Source organism: Halichoerus grypus, chromosome 5 (assembly GCF_964656455.1).
Source record: "Halichoerus grypus chromosome 5, mHalGry1.hap1.1, whole genome shotgun sequence".
NCBI lineage: Eukaryota > Metazoa > Chordata > Mammalia > Carnivora > Phocidae > Halichoerus > Halichoerus grypus.
In genome coordinates this window covers 166810390-166831787 of record NC_135716.1, presented here as the reverse complement: position 1 = coordinate 166831787, position 21398 = coordinate 166810390, and the positions used below count along the sequence as shown (strand labels likewise).

The 21398-nt window shown below is 55.6% G+C and overlaps 2 protein-coding genes and 1 pseudogene across 2 annotated transcripts; 2 read left to right on the top strand and 1 right to left on the bottom strand.

Annotated features, from left to right (window-relative positions):
• Window positions 1-287: 287 nt before the first annotated feature.
• LOC118521875 (nascent polypeptide-associated complex subunit alpha pseudogene) lies at window positions 288-1180 on the bottom strand (annotated as a pseudogene).
• A 4640-nt stretch (window positions 1181-5820) lies between these two features.
• SMPDL3B (sphingomyelin phosphodiesterase acid like 3B) lies at window positions 5821-14300 on the top strand. The gene is made up of 6 exons (XM_078071743.1): window positions 5821-6039; window positions 9133-9276; window positions 10245-10417; window positions 10822-11002; window positions 11090-11223; window positions 13839-14300. Exons 1-6 carry the CDS (start codon window positions 6021-6023, stop codon window positions 14202-14204), a joined length of 1017 nt encoding a protein of 338 aa, XP_077927869.1. The 5' UTR covers window positions 5821-6020; the 3' UTR covers window positions 14205-14300.
• Window positions 14301-15025: 725 nt separating this feature from the next.
• XKR8 (XK related 8) lies at window positions 15026-20713 on the top strand. The gene is made up of 3 exons (XM_036070677.2): window positions 15026-15375; window positions 17393-17589; window positions 19103-20713. The coding sequence occupies exons 1-3, from the start codon at window positions 15083-15085 to the stop codon at window positions 19810-19812; spliced, it is 1200 nt and encodes a 399-aa protein (XP_035926570.2). The 5' UTR covers window positions 15026-15082; the 3' UTR covers window positions 19813-20713.
• The last annotated feature ends 685 nt before the right edge of the window (window positions 20714-21398 follow it).

Genomic DNA, 21398 nt, shown 5'->3' with positions numbered 1-21398 from the left:
GAGTGGGAGAGGGAGAAGCAGGCTTCCTGCGGAGCAGAGAGCCCGATGCATCATGACCTGAGCCGAAGGCAGATGCTTAATGACTGAGCCACCCAGGCGCCCCCCCCCTTATGATTTTTCTTAATAATGTTTTTTCTCTAGCTTACTTTATTGTACAAACACAGCATATAATACATATAACATACAACATATGTGTTAATCGACTGTTTATGTTATCAGTAAAGGCTTCTGGTCAACAGCAGGCCATTAGTAGTTAAGTTTTGGGGGAGTCATAAGTTATACACAGATTTTTTTTTTCATCCAACAAGAAGCCATAACTTTATTAATGATAGAAACAGCACAAATTTCAAACCAAGCTGCAGTTATTCTTTTGAAACACCAAAAAAAGTCCTCGTTTTCAGATGGTTACGTTGTTAATTCCATAATAGCATTTACAATATCATTACTGTTGTTCTTCAGGGCTCGGACTGCCTTTGCTCTTGACGCATTTGCTTGTGACGTGACCAATTCTATGTCCTTACCCTCTTCACCGGTTTCATCAACCTCTTCTTCTTCACTCTCCTCTTGCACAGTTGGAGTCTGTGTGTTTTCTTGAATGTTTGAGACAGCTTCACCTTGAACTTTGAATTTCTCAGCAGCTGCTAGTTGTGCTTGCTGAGATAAATCCTCGATCTTGGCTTCCCCAAAAACTATGTAGGTATCTGAAGCTGGGCTCTTGTAGACATCTGGTTTTGTGATGACAAAGAGGATATTCTTAGATTTCCGGATAGTGACTCTTGTAACCACTGTCACCTGTCGAAGACCCAGTTTGGACATAGCCTTCCGTGCCTTCTTTTCACTCCGGCTCTGTTTTGCTTTACTGACTGGTTCTTCATCGATTCCAGCGGCTGCTGCCAGCTGGGCCTGTTGCGTGGTTGCCTGTGTGGAATCATGTTCCTCAAGCCCTGGTACTGAGTCATCACTGTCAGATTCTGTTCCAGACCCCGTCTCAGCCTGGGGCCACATGTGGCAGCTCCCGCTCTGTAGCGGGGACGGTTTCTGTGGCTTCACCAGGCATTTCTGAAGGGAATAAAAAGGAGGCCTGAATTGACTGGGATCCCTTCTGCTGCCCAACCCAGAGTCAGATATTCTTAAAAACTTGTGAGGGGAACGCGGAACCAAGATGGCGGCAGAAAGAGAGCGAGCCGGTTATGCACAGATTTTTGACTGTGTGGGTGTTGGTGCCCCTAACCTGCATTGTCCGAGGGTCAACTGGGCCTCCAGGGCTGTGGTGACCGTGTAATGACCTTGGGAGGGATCATGACTGACTTAATCAGTCATTTACACCTTAGTGTAAACAAGCTTCTGATCCTTTCCTGGGACCAGGTTTAGATAAGGAGAGGTGAGGGGGAGTCTTGGAGAGAGGATCAGGGGCTGGACTTTACCTTCGGGCCTCTCCTAGAGCCACAAGGAATGTCCTGTGGCTTGGGTGGTGCCGTGGCTATCCACCCTGAAAGCAAGCCTGGGAAGCCGGGGGCTTCCAGGCCCGGGCCGGGTTTCCTGGGCTGGGAGCGGGGCTGGGGGGATTGACTGTTGGCACTGAGTGACACAGGAAATGGAGGAGGAAGTGATGGAGGGTGAGGAAATCCCAGGCTTCACCCTTGTCTTAGCCAAAAACAGAGGATTTAGGGCAGAGGCCAAATCTGTTCAATAAGCATCGTTGAAACTACTTATCCGAGGCCCTGTGCTGGGTACGGATGACAAATCCATCCCATGTGGCCTGTTTCTTTGCTGGAATTCCTTTCTCTCGATCACACCAAGAGATTTTTTTTTTTTTTTTTTTAAGATTTTATTTTTAAGTAATCTTTACACCCAACATGGGGCTTGAACTCACAACCCTGAGATCAAGAGTCACATGCTCGGGGCGCCTGGGTGGCTCAGTTGGTTAAGCGACTGCCTTCGGCTCAGGTCATGATCCTGGAGTCCCTGGATCGAGTCCTGCATCGGGCTCCCTGCTCAGCAGGGAGTCTGCTTCTCCCTCTGACCCCCCCCCCATGTGCTTTCTCTCTCTCTCATTCTCTCTCTCTCAGATAGATAAATAAAATCTTAAAAATAATAATAATAAAAAAAAATTAAAAAAAAAAAAGAGTCACATGCTCCTCAGACTGAGCCAGCCGGGTGCCCCTCGTGCCAAGAGATTTTTGGCATTTCGGCCAGCCTTGGTTGGAAGCTGAGACCAGGTTTCAGTGGACCGCTTCGGCAAACAGGACCACTCCCAGCTGCATCCAGAATCACCAACCACTACACACACGCGAGTTTCAGCCCAATCTGTAGTTGGGTCCCTCCTTTTCTTGAACTCCATCTTCACACATACTCCCCAGGTTTTTGTTGGTATTAATGCACAAGATCTTACAGTGTAATTCGTGTTGTAAGGCTCTTCTCAGGTCAGATTTTTTTATGTATTTCCCTGGAGCCTGAGAAGATCTGCCTCTAGTTCTGGGCTCAGCGAGGTAAAGCAACTCACCCAAGGTCACACAGCTTGTAGGTGGCTCCAGAGCCTGAGTGCTTCACCCTGGTACTCCCCAAACTTTGCTTTCAAACAAGCACTCCGCTTAGAACTCCCAAAGGATTCTTTGAGGGTCCTGAAGCCCACCCCCTCCCCCACCCCCGCCGCTGGGTCCCCTGAGGTGGGGAAATGGAGAGGGTCAAGGGTCACGGGTCAAGGTTCACAGGTCAGGGACAGAGCCAAGCTTTCTCTCTGCTCCTCTCAGGGCCTCCCTGGGCAAAGTCAGACCTGTGACTCTTTCTCTCCGAACCCTGGCTTCTGAGGAAACTGTTTCACGTTTGCAGCCTGCTCTCTCCCAGCCGGGCCTCCCCCCAGGGCTTCCTCCCCATCCAGGCTCGGGGAGGTCCCAGCATCAAAGAGGGTCTCCTTTCCCCTGCAGGGAAGTTCTGGCACATCTCTGACCTGCACCTTGACCCTGACTACAAGGTCTCCGAAGACCCATTCCAGGTGTGCCCATCAGCTGGCTCCCAGCCGGTGCCCAGCGCAGGCCCCTGGGGCGACTACCTCTGCGACTCTCCCTGGGTCCTCATCAACTCCTCCATCTACGCCATGAAGGTGATCGAGCCGGAGCCAGACTTCATCCTCTGGACGGGGTGAGAGCAACCACAAAAGCCACCCTTCACCGGGCCGCTGCTGGGTGCCAGCTGCAGACCTGGCACCCTCCCCACGTAGCTCCCTTGGTCCTCACACCAGCCTTGATTCAGAGAGGATGGACCTGAAGCTCGAGGGACACAGCCTGCCCAAGAAACTGTGGGCCTGGCTGGTCCCACGGTCCGTGCCCTTGCCTCTGTGTCTCCTAGCCTTGGCAGAACGCAGCTCTCTCTGAGGCTGGGGACACAGTCATGGCACATCTGGGTATGTGGACAACTCCTGGATTTTATTATTTTTTTTTAAGATTTATTTATGTATTTATTTGAGAGAGAGAGAGAGAGGGAGGGAGAGCAGGAGGAGGGGCAGAGGCAGAGGGAGAACCCCCAGCAGACTCCCCGCTGAGTGCAGAGCCCGACAAGGGGTTCGATCCCATGACCCTGAGATCATGACCTGAACTGAAGTCAAGAGTCAGAGGCTTAACAGATTGTGCCACCCAGATGCCCCAAGAACTCCCAGATTTTAAGGCAGGGGATGAACACTGGGGCCACTCCCACCGGGGTTTAGCGATCCACATGCGGGGAGGGAAGAAGGTAGGGGGGCTGAAAGTGGTCCTGGCTGCCCTGGCCCCGGGGGTTCTCACTGGTCACAGCACCGCTCTGCCTGAGGATAGCTTGTGGGCTGGGTGATTTCTACTCAGCCAGACTCTGTTTCTGCATCTCATCCAAGGATGCAGCTGCGAGTCCTCCAACTTCCCTCAGAACTGGCTGTCCTTGCCCCTCGTGGTCCACCCTTCACTCACTGGCTCCTTTCTCCCTCCCTTGCTGGGCAGCCTGTCTTGTGCTCAGCCCTGGGTAGACGCTGGGGAACCGAGATGATACAAACCCAGACTGGCCTTCAAGGAGCTCCCCGTCTTGTGGGCGATGCAGACCACCCCACTGACCACTGTATCCCAGCAGGGAGAGAGGGTCACTGGGGGATGTGGGAGCTTTCCAGGGAACCTGACTCCATCTCACAGGAAGTGGTAATCAGGGGGCTGGTGAGGAAGGCTGGCTGGCGCGCTGACTTCCTGCTCACTGGACACTTGTAGAGGGCAGGATCAGGCCCATGATGCCCCCAGCTGGCCCTCAGTGTGGCGTGGGAGTGACCGGGAACGACCCTCAGATGGACCCTGCAGTTGGCAGGAATCAGAGATGTGACACAACAGCTCGGGAATCCGTCTCAGAAGAGAGTGAGCTTTAGGCTCTGACCCTGAACTCTTGCTCCCAAGGGGGATCGTGCTCAGGGAGCCTCTGGATTTTCTGAGGAGGAACATTCTGAAAGACGGGATCCCTCTGGGAAAGGCGACTGCTTTGGGAAATTCAGGATCCTGTAACAGAAACATGATGTTTCTGGGAAATCTCTGGGACCTTGCAGAGACAGAGGACATTGACTGAGATGACCTCTGGGACCTTTTATAATTCAGTTTCTAAAAAGTTTGACTTTTCAGGGCGAGTTCAGTCCCTTAGGGGTAACCTGTAGAAACTGGAAGTGCTTTCTAAAAGAAAGAATTAGATCCTTCAAACTAGCAAAAAAGCGGGGGGGCGGGGGGTGGATTTTGTTTTGAGATCAAGAGTCAGATGCTTCACTGACTGAGCCATCCATGCGCCCCTTTTCTAAGTTGGATCCAGAAATTTAGGTTAGCTGAACAGGGGACTAAACGGTCCTAGGGCTGGTCCAGGATCTGCTGTAGAGATGAACTGTAAACACTGATGCCAGCTCCCAACTCCTTAGGACCCTTGGGGAACGGAGCAGGACTCAGAGATGGCTTTTCCACCCCAAACTCCCTGGGGACTTGCAGATGGGACTCGCGCCCCCAAGCTTCCCTCTTTACATAATAATACTACTTACAACCTAGCAGCTACTATTCTGCCTTTTATTTAATTTAATTTTTATTTATTTTTTAAAAGAGGAGAAGAATTTTATTGGAGCTCAAGTTAGGACAGCTGCCCGGGAAATACGCTCTTTACAAGGAAGAGAGTGGTCCCATTCGTCTGCATTTTATATATATAATTTCCCCCGCTTTATTAAAATCTCACAAATACTGTAGGAGTAGGTACCATTCTTATCCCTACTTTACGGATGAGGTAGTGGAGGCTCAGAGAGGTTAAGCAGCCAGCCCGGGGACCCACAGCAGGTCCCCGGCAGGGCCCGGGTTTGAACTCTGTCCTGCGTGACTCCCGCCTCCAGCCTGGCCCTTCCCTCGCAGGGGCTGCTGGGGGCCAGCTCCACGGCCTGTCTCCTCATGGCTGAGCTTCCCTTCCTTTTCTCGGGGCCCTTCCTGAGCTGCCCACACGGAACCGGCTCGGTGGTGTTTTGCAGTGATGATACACCTCACGTGCCCAATGAGAGACTGGGAGAAGCAGCGGTGCTGGGAATCGTGGGGCGCCTGACCAGGCTCATCAGAGAGGTCTTTCCAGGTAAGCCCCCTGCCGTCGGGGGTCTCCCCCCCACCCCGCCCCCGCAGCATTGCCTGAAGCCCAGGCAGAGTCTGGCCCCGTGGGGGTGGGACAGCAACGGCAGCTAGAGGTGGAGAGAGGACCGTCCACCACGGAGGACGCCGGCTGCTGGCCAGGTCTCACAGTGACCGATCGCGGAACGTGAGCCATCCCTGGCCTGTGTTGCCACGCAGAATCCTATGGACGGAAACGCCTGACGTTTCACTGCTTTCTGCCCGAGCCTGTTTTACAGCGACTCACAGCCCCTTCTCGGGGCACCTGCAGTTATTTATAGGCATCGTTCCCGGCTGGTCTCATGGGGACTCGTACGTAGCCCTATGTCCTGCTGTGGCCCCAGAGCTGCCATCCACCTCCCTTAAACCATCCTGGCTTCCCGGGGCCTCTGGGAGATGCTGATTTCCAGCCCAGGTACTGTTCTCGGTGCTTCCAAGGTCTTCTGAGCCCAGGAGAGCAGGCAGAGCCTGTGAGTGGTTGTGGCGGTAGTCCCATGGGACGTGACAGGGAGAATGGGATCTGCATGCCCCATCTAGCGCCCCTGAAAATGTCTTTAGGCAGGCTGTGCCGAACACAAGGTGCCAGGGACCGAATCAGGTCCTCAGGCTGTCAGCTGGGGACCTGTCAGAGCAGCCCGCTAGCCCCTACCCCCACCTCCTTCGGGTTCTGGAACAGGTGCATCCTCTAAAGGTCTTAGACATGGATCCGCAGGCCCTGGATATGGACTGATGATAATAAAAATAAATACTAGCACAGTAGTAACCACATGTATCTCTGTACTGAGTGCTAAGCGTCAGGCGCTGCTCTAAGAATCTGATATGCTGTAGCTCATTCTCTGTTGTGATGCTCCTGGAGAGAAATGCTATTACTATTTCCATTTTACTGGTGAGAAATGTGAGCCCGGGGGTCAAGCAAACTGGTCAAGGTCATGTGACAAGGGCGGGGACACAAATCCTGGTTTGAGCACCACTGTGACCCACCACCCCCGCCACCACTCCAGGGGGGGCCCTCAGCTGCTGTCACCATCCCACATCTGACCTCGAGGCATCTGGCCTCCCTCAACGTGAATCATTTTATGCACCGTTGTCTGGACGTGTAGATAAGGCATGGATGGCTCAAAGCTAGTCAGTTCCTAGGGAGGGATTCAAACTCAGATCTGACTCTGAGCACTCTCCTCTGCTCCGCAGGGGCTTCTGGAATAAAAGTGAAATAATGGACAAGAAAATGATTTAAAGGGGCGCCTGGGTGGCTCAGTCGGTCAAGCGTCTGCCTTCGGCTCAGGTCATGATCCCGGGGTCCTGGGATCGAGTCCCGCATCGGACTCCCTGCTCACTGGGGAGTCTGCTTCTCCCTTTCCCTCTCCCTCTGCTTGCCGCTCTGCCTACTTGTGCTCTTTCTCTCTCTATCAAATAAATAAATAAAATATTAAAAAAAAAAAAGAAAATGCTTTACAACTATGAGTTCACATACAAATGTAAATTAGAAGATCCTCTCGTTTATAACACACTTGCACATTTATTGAATTTCCTAATATCCAAGGTGCCATCGACTGTTAGATGCATTATTATCTTATGTATTGCTAAGGAAAAAAGTGCTGTTAGAGTATGACGGTGCTCTCTTGTGGCCTCAATGAGAAGTCACAGCCCACCTGTAGAGATGTTAAAATAAGAATATATTAGAACTGAAAGGAGACATTATCTTAATTGAGAATTATAGCAACACAGGTCAAGCAGAACACTCTCCATTTTATAGATAAACAAGCCGAAGCACAGAGACGTCAGGCAAATCGCTGGAGAGGAGGAAGGGACCGAAGCTCGAGATTTTGGGTCCACAACATGTGTCATGTGTTCTTCCTGCCATGTGCCACCTGCGTTCCCCATCAGAGTCACTGTGAACGCTGGCCCATTTTCTCCAGCACGGCTGAGCGGCGAACGCAGGTGAACGCAGAGCCTGCTCCCAGCTCAGGCTCTGCCAGTTTTCCGGCTGGGCAATGCCCTGGAGACTCCGTTTCCTGTCTGCACAAAATGAGGAAAATCATGGTGCCTGACCGAATGGTTTTTGTGAGGATTAAGTAATCCACTCACTCATCTAGTCAACAAATATTTACTGAGTCTCTACTAGGAGTGAGATACCATTCTAGGAGGAGGGAACTTGGCCGTGAACTAGATGCCAGGTCGTGCCCGCATGTTTATGCTCGTAAGGGGCTTCTCACAGTGCCCGGCACAAAGAAGCAGCAAAAAAGGGGAAAGATTCCCTCCCTTCTCATCTGTCCTTGGAATTCCAGGGGTTTGTGTTTTTCTAAATGGATCCTTTTTTTTTTTTTTTAAGATTTATTTATTTATTTTAGGGGGGGAGGGGCAGAGGGAGAGGGAGAGACTCTCAAGCAGACTCCCCGCTGACTGCGACCCCAAGATCATGACTTGAGCCGAATCAAGAGTCAGACTCTTAACCGACTGAGCCACCCAGGCGCCCCTCTAAGAGGATTCTTAATGGCTGCTGGCATTTATATTAAAGAGGTGGTTTTTCCAGGCAGTGACAGAGGTGGTTTCTGGGTTGGCAAACAGTTCCTGATGGGATTCCGACCTCCTCCTTCTGCGGAGCTTTCAGCCCTCCCAGATCTTGTGGGCTCTCCAGGGCAAAAAGTTGGTGAAAACATCTTCCCCATTGGGAATTAGAGGCGCCCGCCTCCCTCATTGGTTCAAGGTCACTCACTTGCTGGGGAATGCCAAGCTCCTGTAAGGGCAAAACCCTACCCTGAGCTCAGAGGAGTTTTTGTTTCTTGTCAAACATTTATTGAGGAACTACTGCTCGTCAGACACAGACGTAAAGGAAATGATCTGATGGGCTCCCTCCCGCTGAGGGGTCATTCACAAGCCACACTTCCTTCTCTGACCCCGACTCCTACCCTGATCCCCACTTCCACAGCAAGAGGCTCTTCCCTTTTTTGTGACAATCCTCCCACCTCTAATTACTTAATACTTGTCAACCCTACTGCACTTCGAGGCCCCTGGGACTGGGACTGGGTGCCTGGTTCCGGGGTCTATGTGTTGGCCCACACGAGGTGTCAATAAACACCTGTTGAATCACGGAATGCGTGAAACTCCTAAGGCTCCCACGGTGAACCAGACCCCTTCCCCAACTGTAACTGCACCTGGAATGGACGAGAACGCGAAGCACTGCATTACCAAGGGACTCAGAAGGGATGGGAAGGTTATGTAGATCTAGCTTTCTTCTTCCCGTCCTCTGCTGCTTCCTTCCCACCAGGAAACTCTCTGCTGGGAATGGGGTTAGGAACTGGGATCGGAGAACTCACTGCTCTTCCTTCCCAGGTCTGAGCAATGTGCTGCCAGAATCTCCTGAATGTTGTTTTCTGTTTATCTCTGTATTTCGCTCATCCGTGCTACGGCTCTTCCCCATGGGCTCCGACGGCCAGGGGCAGCCTGAAAAGTACCAACTCCACTGAGCACTTTCACATAAATATGTTTATATGTTTCTTTTTCATCCCAGATACCAAAGTCTACGCTGCTTTGGGAAATCATGACTTTCACCCCAAAAACCAGTTCCCGGCAGGGAGCAACAACATCTATGATCAGGTAGCAGAACTGTGGAGACCCTGGCTCAGTAACGAATCCATCGCTCTCTTCAAAGAAGGTACCAGCACCATTTGCAAGTATAAGTACTTCCTTGTCTGCCGAGGTCTGATCGAATTTTGTCCCCACCACGACCCCAGGAAATAGGTACTGATTTTATCCCCATTTTACAGATAAGGAGACAGAGGCTTGAAGATGTCGAGTCCCTTGGCCAAGATCAGCCAGCTTAGAGGGGCCGACTTGAGAGCAGAATCCAGGGCCGACTGCGCTGCCCATGCTCTCAACGGCTGTAACGAGGATCCTAAGTGACCATTTCCTGAGTATTTACTGGGTGCCAGGCACTCCACTCGGCACATTCCAAGACTCCTCATGGAAATAAGGAAGGGGCAGGGTTTCCCACCCTTGGCACTGCTGACATCTTGGGCCAGATAATTCATCGTGGGGGCTGCCCTATGCATTGTAGGATGTTCAGTAGCATCCACGGATGCTGGATACGAGTAACACCCTCCATCGCCATAACCCAAAATGTCTCCAGACGCTGCCAAACGTTCCCTGGGAGACAAAATCAGCGGCTGAGAACCACTGATCCAGAGACACAGCCAGCCCAAGGTGACCCTGGCTACTCTCTTCCCTGTCCTCAGTCCCAGCGGGTCAAACCCAACCAGAAACCCGTTGATTTAGTCCACCGAGATCAGCTTCTGGGACAGAGAGTTGAGTGAACAGGGTTGCCAGTGGATCTGGAGGGGCAGACGCATCTTATCGTTCTTCACATTATAGAAAGGGAGAAACTGAAGCACAGAGCGCTGAAGGCAAACTGTTCCCAAGCTGCACAGCTAATAAGTGCTGGAGCCAGGGCTTGAGCCGAGGCAGCGGGCCTCCGGAGCCTCCGCTCTTCTCACCATGCCCCTCCTACGGGAAAGACGGGAAGGGAGGACCCGAGGGCTGGAGAAGGGGGGAGATGGAGGGCCCCAGAGGCGTGTTCGCCCGAGGCAGGGACCCTTCAGATTCTCCCTGGCTGTGACACCTTAGGTGCCTTCTATTCTGAGAAGTTGCCGGGACTGAGTGGGGCTGGGCGAATCGTGGTCCTCAACACCAATCTGTACTACAGCAACAATGAGCAGACGGCTGGCATGGCGGACCCCGGCCAGCAGTTCCGGTGGCTGGAAGATGTGCTGACCCGGGCGTCCCAAGCTAAGGAGATGGTAAGGGCTCCCACCCCCACCTGCTACCTCTCTGGGGTCACTTCCTGAACAAGTCTCCCACCTCTGCACAAACTCAGCCACTCACTCAAGGGGCCCATAGTGATATCGCTGAGGGTCCTTCATCAGCCTGGCGCCTGGAGGGGCCTTTCCCATCCTCACGGCAGCCTGGGAAAAAGAGAAGGGTACTCCAGGTGGCAGGCTTAGCCCGTGCGAAGGCACGAGGTGGGAAACCTGGTAAAATCATTGCTGGGGCCTCAGGGTGCTGGCATCTGCCTGGGGGCGGGCTTTGGGGGGACCTTGGAGCCTGTCTGCTTGCCTCTGGCGAGAGGGGCAGGTGTTGCGAGGTGGCAGTGAGGGGTCGGGGGGGCACCCCTGAGCCCCTCCTGGGCACCCTTTCCTTGCAGGTGTACATTATTGGCCACGTGCCGCCGGGCTTCTTCGAGAAGACGCGGAACAAAGCGTGGTTCCGGGAGGGCTTCAATGAGGAGTACCTGAAGGTGGTCCGGAAGCACCATCGAGTCATCGCAGGGCAGTTCTTCGGGCACCACCACACCGACAGCTTCCGGATGTTCTACGATGATGCAGGTACTCGCCGCGGAGGACAGCTGCCCGCCCACCCCCCTCCTCCTCTTGCCAGCCTCTCTCTCAGTCCCACGGTCTCTCTCCTGAAAGGTGCTCCCATCAGTGTCATGTTCCTTACCCCTGGAGTCACCCCATGGAAAACCACCTTACCTGGAGTGGTCAACGGGGCGAACAATCCAGGCATCCGGGTATTTGAATACGACCGAGCCACACTGGGCCTGCAGGTCAGGAGCCCTGGGTCTGCTGGGGCCGGAGGGGGAGGATGGGGAGGGACCTGAATGTATCACGGCCTTGCCTAACTCCTTCCAGCTAATCCACCCTCTTCTAGAGCTCAGGTTCCCTTGAGCCACTCCAAATCTGCAACCAAGTCAGGTCAATTCTTTGTCCCCAAATCTCCCTTCACCCTAGATCACAGCCTCCTACCTGGCCTCCCTACCTCTAGCCCTGCCCTGCTGTAGCTCATCTACTACATACTACAGAAGGCACTAATCTTTTTAAAGCACTTGTCTCTCTCCTGCTCAAAAACCTTCAATGGCTCCCCAGTACCCACAAGATAAGCTGGATCTCTTTGGCCTGGTGTTCAAGGCCTCCTGCAGTGTGACCTCATGCCCATTGCCCACCTCATGCCTACACCGACTAGGCCTCAGCCAAAGCAGGCCCCTAACTCATCGAGCAACCCCTCATTTCCTGGGATGGGCTTGTGATTGCTGAAATGGCAAAGAAATAGTATTCCTTAATTTATTCAACAAAATGTACTAAGCATCTACCATGAGCCGGGCCCTGTGTTGAGCTCAGGAGTTACGTAAGTGAACAGTGACTAAGTCACCGCTGTCCTGGAGCTGATGTTCTTACAGGAGACACACAATAAATAATAAGGAACATTAAGTATGATGTGGAGAGAAGCACTAAGGACAAAGCAGAGTGAGGGGGCAGGTGTGCCCGTTGTCGGGTGTGTGTGCACGCGCACGTGCATGCTGTGAGGTGGGTGGGACAGAAGTGTCACTGATAGGGTGACATGTGAATTCTGAGTAAACTGAGGGAGGGAGCCACTCGGGTATCCGGGGAAGGCGGAGGACAGAGCAAGTCAGATGTCCTGCGTGGGACTGTGCTTGGTGTGTCAGGTGAGAGTGAGGAGGTCGTGGCTGCAGAGGAAGGACAAGGGGAGGGTGGGAGGGACGAGGTCAGATCCCGTCAGCCGTGATTAGGACTCTGGATCTGGAGGGTTTGGGGCAGAATTAAATATTCTGACTTACAATATTACAAAATCACCCCGCCAGCTATGCAGAGAACAAGCTGTAGGGGGCAAGGGCAGAAATGGGGGGTGAGGGGGAGGGTGAGTTAGGAGGTGACCACGATAACCACCGAGGGGCGCCGGTGGCATGGGCCAGGGGGTGGCAGTGGGGCAGCGAGACGCCCCAGATCCTGGATGTCTGCTGAAGGCAGAGAAGGCAGGATTTGCTGGTGGGCTGGATGAAGGTGTGAGAGAAAGAGACGAGCCAAGCTTTGGCCTCAGCGCCTGGAGGGGTGAAGCTGCCCTTTACTGAACTGGGATCACTGTGGGATGAGCAGGTTTCAGCGGAAAGATCAGAAGTCTGGTTTGGGACCTGTTAACTTGGCGAGGTCTAAGTGGCATCCCAGTGAAAATGCCCAGGACGAGGCAGCTGGGTATCAAGTTGGAGGCCCAGGAAGAGGAGGGTATAGAGATTTAATCGGGTGATTGAGAGAGGACACTTAAAATCAGGGACTGGATGGGATGACCTAGGTCCTTGTGTACACAGAGAAGAGGTCTGAGGTCTTTCAAGAGTGTGGCCTGTTGTCCACATGGGCACTCAGAGGGCCTTAGCAGAGGAGTCACCAGCTGGTTCCCCATGCCCTCCACCCCCAACGTGCCTTCTCAGGAAAGGAGGCAGACAGGCCTGGGTTTGAATCCTGGCTCCACCCCTCATGAGATTTTTGACCTCTTCCTGCCTCTGCTCATCTGTAAAATGGGAGTAACAGTCCCTCACAGGGTTTGGAGAGCATGGAATGAAATAAGGTAACGTGCCCCGGGGGGAAGCTGCCCTCCATACATGGCAGCTCCTCTTAGCCCACGGCTGGTGACCTGAGGCAGGCCCACAAATTTAAGCGGAAAGCATCGGACAGATAAGCCTTTCCGGATTCTAGTTCTGAAGATGCATCTGATCCTAGGAGTCCTGGGTGTACCTCAAACTCTCCTCAACCACAATTCCATAACCTCTTTCAGCCAGGCACTCCCTGACACTTCTTTAAGTTGCTTTTTATCCATGAATTCTGTAAATATTTACTGAGCTTCTCTGCGTACCTGGGACAGAAAATGAGTAGGCCACGGGGTTAACAACCTGGATTCCAGGGGCGCCTGGGTGGCTCGGTTGTTAAGCGTCTGCTTTGGGCTCCGGTCATGATCCCGGGGTCCTGGGATCGAACCCCGCATCGGGCTCCCTGCTCCGCGGGAAGCCTGCTTCTCCCTCTCCCACTCCCCCTGCTTGTGTTCCTTCTCTCTCTCTGTCAAACAAACAAACAAACAAAAAAACCAACCTGGATTCCAAACCCGCCTCTGCCACTAAACACCTGTAGGACTCTGGACAAATGAATTAACTAACCTCTTTAGGACTCAGTTTCCTCATCTGTGAAATGGGGGTAGTAAGTGCAGTTACCGCATCAGCATACCAGGCATACCCCGCAAGTGGGAAATGCTCACCAGCAGCGGTGATTGTTAGAGCTATAAAGAATCGGGGGGGGGGGGGGCAATGCGAGGTGTAGGATTGGGGGGGTGGAAGCTGCCAGCACCTCACGGCCTGCCCTCCTCACGCCCTCTCTCCAGGACATGGTGACCTACTTCGTGAACCTGAGCCAGGCGAACGCGCGGGGGACCCCGCTCTGGGAGCTCGAGTACCGGCTCACCGAGGCCTACGGGGAGCCCGACGCAGGCGCCCGCTCCATGCACGCGGCGCTGGGCCGCATCGCCGACGACCCCGGCGCGCTGCAGCGCTACTACGTCTACAACTCGGTCGGCTACGACCGCGAGGCCTGCGGCCCGGCCTGCCGCGCCGAGCACGTGTGCGCGCTGCGCGAGGTGGCCTTCGACGCGTACGCCGCCTGCCTGCGCGCCCCCGGCGCCGCGCCCGCGCCCCGGCTCGCGCTCCTGCTCGCGGCGCTGCTGGGCCTGCGCGCGCTGCTCGCGCCCTGACCCGGGGGCGCCCGCCGGCCGCTCCCCCGCGGGGCCACGGCGCCACACGTGTCCGGCGGCCGCAGCGGGACCTGGCGTGGAGCAGCCGCGTCAGGAATGGAAGCGCCCAAGACCTCCCCCCACCCCAGCACATTTTTTTTCCAAGTTAAATCCGAAAAACAATGCTCCTGGAGCATCTTATTCTGTGCATTTTTCCTTTTCATATGTAAACAATGCTTCTGGCAACTCCCGTACAGAGTTACTGAACAGTTATTGAACGTCCCCCCACCCCCGGGCCCCCCTGCATTTGGATAATCGGAGTAAAATGAGCCCCCGGGAAGATGCGCCTTAGGGATCCCGTGCCCTCGTTCTCCCCGGCCCTCGCTCGAACTCGAGGCACACTCTGCGAAGTCCCGCAATCGGGGATCAGAACGGGCCTTTTTGTTTTGCCACAACGCGGACGTGAGGGGTCGCGGCCCGGGCGCTACTCCCCGGGCCATTTCCGTCGTCTGCGGCCTTCTTTTGCCTCAATTGCAACGCGAGGCAATTAGAAGTCGGCCGAGCTAAGGAAGGGCGGTGTGGCCGGGCCGGGCCGTCTTCGGGCCTGGCGGTCCTCGGGGCTCAGCGGGGCTGCGTGCGGGTAAGGGCCACGGCCGGGGGCGGCCTTCTGGGGCGCAGACGGCCAGGGGTGGGGAGCACGGGCGCCCCCAGCCGCGGGGGCGCGGGGGCCGCGGGGCCTTGCTCCGCCCCGGACAGGGCGGGACGGGGAAGTCCCGCCCAGGAGGTCCGGGCCCTGGGCGGCCCCTAGGGCTGCGCCTGCCTCCTTCCTGCTGCGGCGACCCCGGGCGGGGAGGGCGGGTCGGAGCCTGGAGGAGAGGAGGGGGCGAGGCGGGCGGGTCATGCCTCGGTTGCCCCGCGCCGCGCTCTTCTGGGACGTGGTCCTGGGCTTTTTGGGCACCGCCGCCTTCCTGATCGACCTGGGCGCCGACCTGTGGGCCGCGGGCCAGTATGTGCTCAGCGGCCGCTACCTGTGGGCCGCGCTGGTGCTGGCGCTGCTGGGCCTCGCCTCGGTGGCGCTGCAGCTCTTCAGCTGGGTCTGGCTGCGCGCCGACCCCGCCGGCTTGCACGCGTCGCAGCCCCCCGGCCGCTGCCTGGCGCTGCTGCATCTCTTGCAGCTGGGCTACCTGTACAGGTGAGCACCACGCCCTCGGGAAGAGGGAAACGGAACGGAGCCCAGCGGCACCTGCGGCCGGGCTACTAGCACCGGGGAGAGCCCTGACACCGGGAAGGGGGTGCGAAGGAGAGGATCGGGGGCCCAGGAGAGCAAGCTAAGCCCTTGTGGGCACTTGTGCTGACAGGTGAGCTCCGCCCCCGCCCCGCCCCAAAGAAAGAGAGGCCGGCTGAGAGCCCTCAGAGCCCATCTAGCCCTACCCTCCCTGGCACTGGGGAAGAAACTGAAGCCCAGAGAAGAAAAGGAGGCACAGGATTTGGAGTCAGACCTGTCTGGGCTCCCATGCTAGCTAATTTACCATCTGTGGCCTCATTCCTGCGTTCTCTAAGCCTCAGTTTCCTCCTCTGTGAAAAGGCGGCAGGAACGTAGAGACAGGTCTGGCTGGCGGGCCTGTTGTGGGGAGTGAAGGCAAGAGCGAGTGTGCCTCGCTTGGTGCTTGGCTGTTGGTGGACTCTAGTGTAATGGCAGACCGGTGATGTGTTTCATACAAAAAATGTTCCTTTTTGCTGTGGGTGGAGCCTTGGGCAAGTCACTTGAGCCCTCTGGGTCTCAGTTTACTCATTGTTCTGGTGGGGATGGTTGTTGCGCCTGCCTCTGTTTGGTAGGGATTAAACGAAATTAAACGAAATAAGACCAGTAAGTTGCTTTGGCTCAGAGTAAGCCTTCAACAAATTACCGGGGTCACCCAGGAGCTTCAGCAGCCCTGACCCCCAGAGCAGAGCTTGTTCCCTCAACCCCTCCTCCCCTCCTCACCCTCTCGTCCCCAGAGCAAGCAAGAGCACAGCGATGGGGTCTGACTCATCCGTGTCCCCTGAGCCAGCCAGGGCTGGGCACAGGCTGGGTTCCAGAAAATCTGTGCGGGCTATACTCCTTCTCAGAACTGGCAGGGCCCTCTAGAGATGAAGAAACTGAAACCAAGGGATCAGAGTCAAGCGATGGAGTCAGGACACCATGTGGTCTGGGTTGGGATGGGGTGGCTGGAGCCAGGATCTGCTCTTGAATCCATTTTGCAGATTCTCTCCAGATCTTGCTTTGACAAAGCTGCATTGAGCCTCTAGGAGTGGACAAGAGGAGCTTTGAATGTTGCAGTTTTCCGTGAGGGACTGCACGGGCCTCGATAAAATGCCGAATGGGCAGGAAGGAGGGCAGAGGCTCCTGCTGAGGGAGAGCCCTGCCCCCCTGCTCCTTTAGTGTGTTGTCAAGTCCATCCAGGGGAAGTGACAGTAAATTTCTGATGAATGAATTGGCACTGAGTGAATGGGCTCACCTCCCAATAGCCAACTAAGAACAGTTCCGGGTGGGGGAGATCAGGGTGCATCTTCCACTGCCCCCCTCATGCCAATGGGTCACCCGGGCCTGTCTGTCCAACCTCTGGGCTCCCTTAACTCTGTGTCTGCCTCCATGCCCACCACTCTGGACAGTCCTCTTAAATGGATCTTCCTTCCGGTCTTACCGCTTTTCCCCTTCCACTTCTCCACGGCCAGAGAGATCTTTCTACAGCACAATCTGACCTATCCTGCCTGTGCTCAGAAGCTCTCAATGGCCCCCCCCTCCCCCACAGGGTCCTAAGAAAATCTTAGGCTTGCTAAAATTTGAGAACTACCACCTGGGGCAGTTTCATAGTATGCCTTTGAAATTCACACAGCTTTGGGTCCGAATCCTGTTTCTACCATTTATTAGCTCTTTGGTCTTGTTTCCCCATGTGTCAAATGGGGGTGTTGTACGGAGTAAATGGAACAGGGTTTGTGATGACCCCGGGACATCCTGGCCAGCCCGGGCGGTGGTAGTTGGTACCCATCCCCATTTTACGATGAAGAACGAGTTCGGCGAGGTTAAGTCACTCGTGCCCAGGGCCCCACAGCATGTCAGTGATGAGCTCGGACTGGAGCCCGCCCGCACCCAGGCCCGGGGCGAGGGGAGGTGGAGCGCAGCGGACACTAACCCGGCCCCTCGGGGCATCCATACCCCGCCTGCCTAGGTGTGTGCAGGGGCTGCGGCAGGGGCTCCTCGTGTGGCAGCAGGAGGCGCCCTCCGAGTTTGACCTGGCTTATGCCGACTTCCTAACCCTGGACATCAGCATGCTGCGGCTCTTCGAGACCTTCTTGGAGACGACACCACAGCTCACGCTGGTGCTGGCCATCGTGTTGCAGAGCGGCTGGGCCGAGCCCTACCAGTGTGAGTGACGGGCCGGTGGCCAGGCCCCCTTTATGGCGTGGGGGGGCTTCCGACGAAGTGCAGGAGTGTTTTCACTCTTCGATCAAGGCTGCTTAGAAAACAGGAGGATGTCCCTTAGGCAGCTCTGCGTTCAATTCGGAAGTTGCTCCTTGGCCTTCCGAGTGAGGACGGGGGGTAGCGCGGGCAGCCGTGCTGGCTGGTGCTCCTTCTTCTCTCCACCTGACGCGAGAGGCAAGAGGTGCAGGGAGGAGAAGTGATCTGCACCGGGGCACACAGCACTCACTGGGCACATACTTCTGTTTGTCTGTTTGCAGCCGCAAACAGGTGTCTAGGGTCAGGGCTTCCTGGGGACGGTCTCCACTGTGTGTGTAGGGGAGGCAGGGAGCGAGGGAAGAGACAGATTTCCCTAACTTTTTATTTCGCGAACATTTAGTTAGCTGCTATCATGTGCCAGGTACTGGGCTGCTGGGGACCCCAAGGGAGCAGAATGTTTCGTACCCTGGAGGAGCTCAGAGACAAGGCAATAGAGAATGACTGTGTGCTAAGACCCCAAACAGAAGGGGGTGAGGTGTTACAGGTCCCCTGGCGGGGGGGTGACTCTAGGGGAAATTCTGGCTGGAGCTCACAGGGCACGTGCTCCTGGCCTACCCGATATTGTGGGCTAAGCTTGTCCAGGTCAGCGAATGCAGCACGCTAGGCAAACGGCAAGGATATCAGCCCCGCTGAGACCTAGTGTGGGCTAGTTAGAAAGGACGTTGCCCCAGATCTGCTTCCAGGGTGGGGGTGGCTTCCTGGTCCACAACAGGCTCCCAGTAAACATCTGCTGACGGACCGCAGTGGGAAAGGGCCGGGGAGTGAGCATTCTAGAGACATTCCAGTGCTGCCTTCACCCGCCCTGGAGATCCTGGTGCTTCTAGTCCGGGAGGTGGGAGAGGATCTCCACTGTAAACTTCGAGTGTTGAAAAATCAAGACGAAGGCCCAGTCCGAGCCAGGACGTTCTATCTGTGTGGCAGGGCCCGGCCCTCCCGGCCTGGAGGGTAGCTTCCGCCACAGGCCGGTTGCCACCCCTGGGGTTTCCTGCTTCCATTTCTGAGACTACACACAGGGAGCCAGGATTACTGATTTTCAGTGCCAAGAAAGGTTCTTCTGGGAAAGGATGGGTTACAGGGCCCTGAACGGTGCTCCGGGTGTGGCCAGGGGCCCGGGGCGCCAGATGCTGGGTGACAAGGGTGCAGATCAGGGTATGTAAGTCGCACAGCCCAACCCCCCCCCCCCCAATCCTGGAAGAATCTCATCGTGGTAGCACCTGAAAAGTTACGCCTTGCGGCGAAGGGCAGACTCCCTATCTGAAGCCTGGCTCTATTTTCGATTGTGTGAATAGATGTTCTCCAGTGCACTTCCCCTTCAGCTCTCGGGGGCTCTGACCCCCGCCTCGGGGTGGTACCCGTGCCTTCTAGGGAGGGCCAGGCAGGCTGCCCGCACGGCTCACCTGTGCCCGCTTCCTCTCCACAGGGGTCGGCATCTGCACGTCTTTCGTGGGCATCTCGTGGGCGCTGCTTGACTACCACCGGGCCTTGCGCACCTGCCTGCCCCCCAGGTCGCGCCTGGGGCTGGGCTCCTCTGTGTTCTACTTCCTGTGGAACCTGCTGCTGCTGTGGCCCCGCGTGCTGGCTGTGGCCCTCTTCTCTGCCCTCTTCCCCCACTACGTGGCCCTGCACTTCCTGGGCCTGTGGCTGGTGCTGCTGTCGTGGGTCTGGCTGCAGGGCACGGACTTCATGCCAGACTCCTGCTCAGAGTGGCTGTACCGGGCCACCGTGGCCACCATTCTGTACTTCTCCTGGTTCAACGTGGCCGAGGGCCGCACCCGAGGCCGCGCCACCATCCACCTGCTGTTCCTCCTGAGTGACAGCGTCCTCGTGGTGGCCACCTGGTTGACCCACGTCACCTGGCTGCCCAGCGGGATCCCGCTGCAGGTGTTGGTGCCGGCGAGCGGCGTCTGCTTCCTCCTGGGCCTGGCGCTGCGGCTCGTGTACTACCGCTGGCTGCACCCGAGCTGCCGCTGGGAGCCCGACCGGGTGGATGGGGCCCAGGGCGTCCGCTCCCTCGAGGGCCGTCCGCTGCCTCACAACAGGCGCTTGACCCACTTGGCTCGGAACTTTTTCCCCAGGGTTAGGGATGAGGCTGCTTTGCCACAGAAGGGAGAGGTGAATGGGGTCCTTTGAGGTGAGGCCCGAGCCGGCAGGCACAGAACAGATGGAATCAACTGGTAGAATGCAGAAGATAAGCTAATGATGCTGCTACGGGCCTGGATTCCCTCAGGAAGCGCTTGATGCCCGATGGGCCAGGCGCTGGAGACCAGAGTTGAGTAAAGACACAGGCCTGCCTTCGAGGATGAGAACGAGATGAGAACAGCAGGGCCCTGGAGAGTCAAGGGCTCCAGTTACATACAAGACACTTTGGGAGGAAAGAAGAGACCCCCTTCCCCACCCGACCCCACCCCCACCAACCAGTAGAGCTGGTACCCCAAAGCTCCTAGAGACGGTATTTTCACCTCCCTGGCCACCTCTAAAATAACAGGTGGAGGTGCTGTCCCACGGCTTGGCTCCCCGATCCTGGGCTAGAAGGCCCCGGATCCCCAGGATGTGTTCAGAATTCTTCCTCTCTGCCTCGCCTGTCATTGTGTTCATCCAACAAATGTTTACTGAGAGCATTCTCTGTGGCAGGAATATTCTCTCCTTGGAGGCTGGAACAAGATCAGCTGCCACCTGAGCTTTATCCCTTACCCTCTCCAGCTACCCGAGTGGGCTGTCATGCTGGAAGCCGGGGATGTCCAGCTAGTGGCCCCCGTCAGCCTCCCCAAGGCCTCAGTGCAGCCGGCCCAGCCTCTGGCCCTGCACTCAAGCGGCCACCTTTCAACCAAGTGCTTGTGAGCCTGTGGTCTGGGCCATGGCTCAGCCCGTTGAGTACTTTTCTACTTTAGGCAGTACACTTTCTACCTCAGAGTCTATGTGAGAGGAAGAGAAGGTGTGTGCATATGTGTCTTTGCAAGTGAAGGACACGTATCTGTTGTTTTTGTTTAACAGTATTATTAGATTATTATTAAAACCTCATGAAACCCTCCAACCTAGTTGTGTCATTAATCTGCAGAGTTCAAAGACACCTGGAAAGAAGGGTCAGGGACATGAAGTCCACCCTTAAAATTGGTATGGGCCCTGGGACCAGAGAAGAGGGCTGGTTCTCAACTTGTTTTCCAAGTTTTGGGAGCTGGTAAGCCATTGAGGGGTTGGTCGTCACCTGGTGGGCATCAGAACCCAGATCTGGGCCCACTCTCATGTGTGCTGCTAACCGGCTTTGCTGCTAGGCCTGGCAGGAGCCACAAATGCCTCTGGTACCAGGAAGTGAATCCCAGAGCCCGGGTGAAGAAAGGTACATGTGCTGGGAGCTCAGGGAGGGTGTAAGCGAAGAGGCGACTTAGGGGATGTGGATGTGGGCCACGATGCCAGGGGCTGGAACTTTTGTTGCTCTGGAAGATCTGTGGTATGCGGAAACCAGGGAACAGGAAAAGGGCACTGGAGACAGAAGGAAAAGGTGCAATCCTCCCTGTGAGGGGGCCAGGATCGTCTCCGTTCTATTACTCATTTTAGTGGAGACACAATAAACAGGATAAGCAGAACTGTTTGAGATAGTGTAAAAGATAAAGTAGGGAAGGGCCCAGGGAGAGGGTGAATGCGTGTTGTGGGTGGGAGTTCCAGTTCTGTATGGCATGGCTCAGGAAGGCCTCCCTAGGAACTGATTCAGCCCTCGAGGA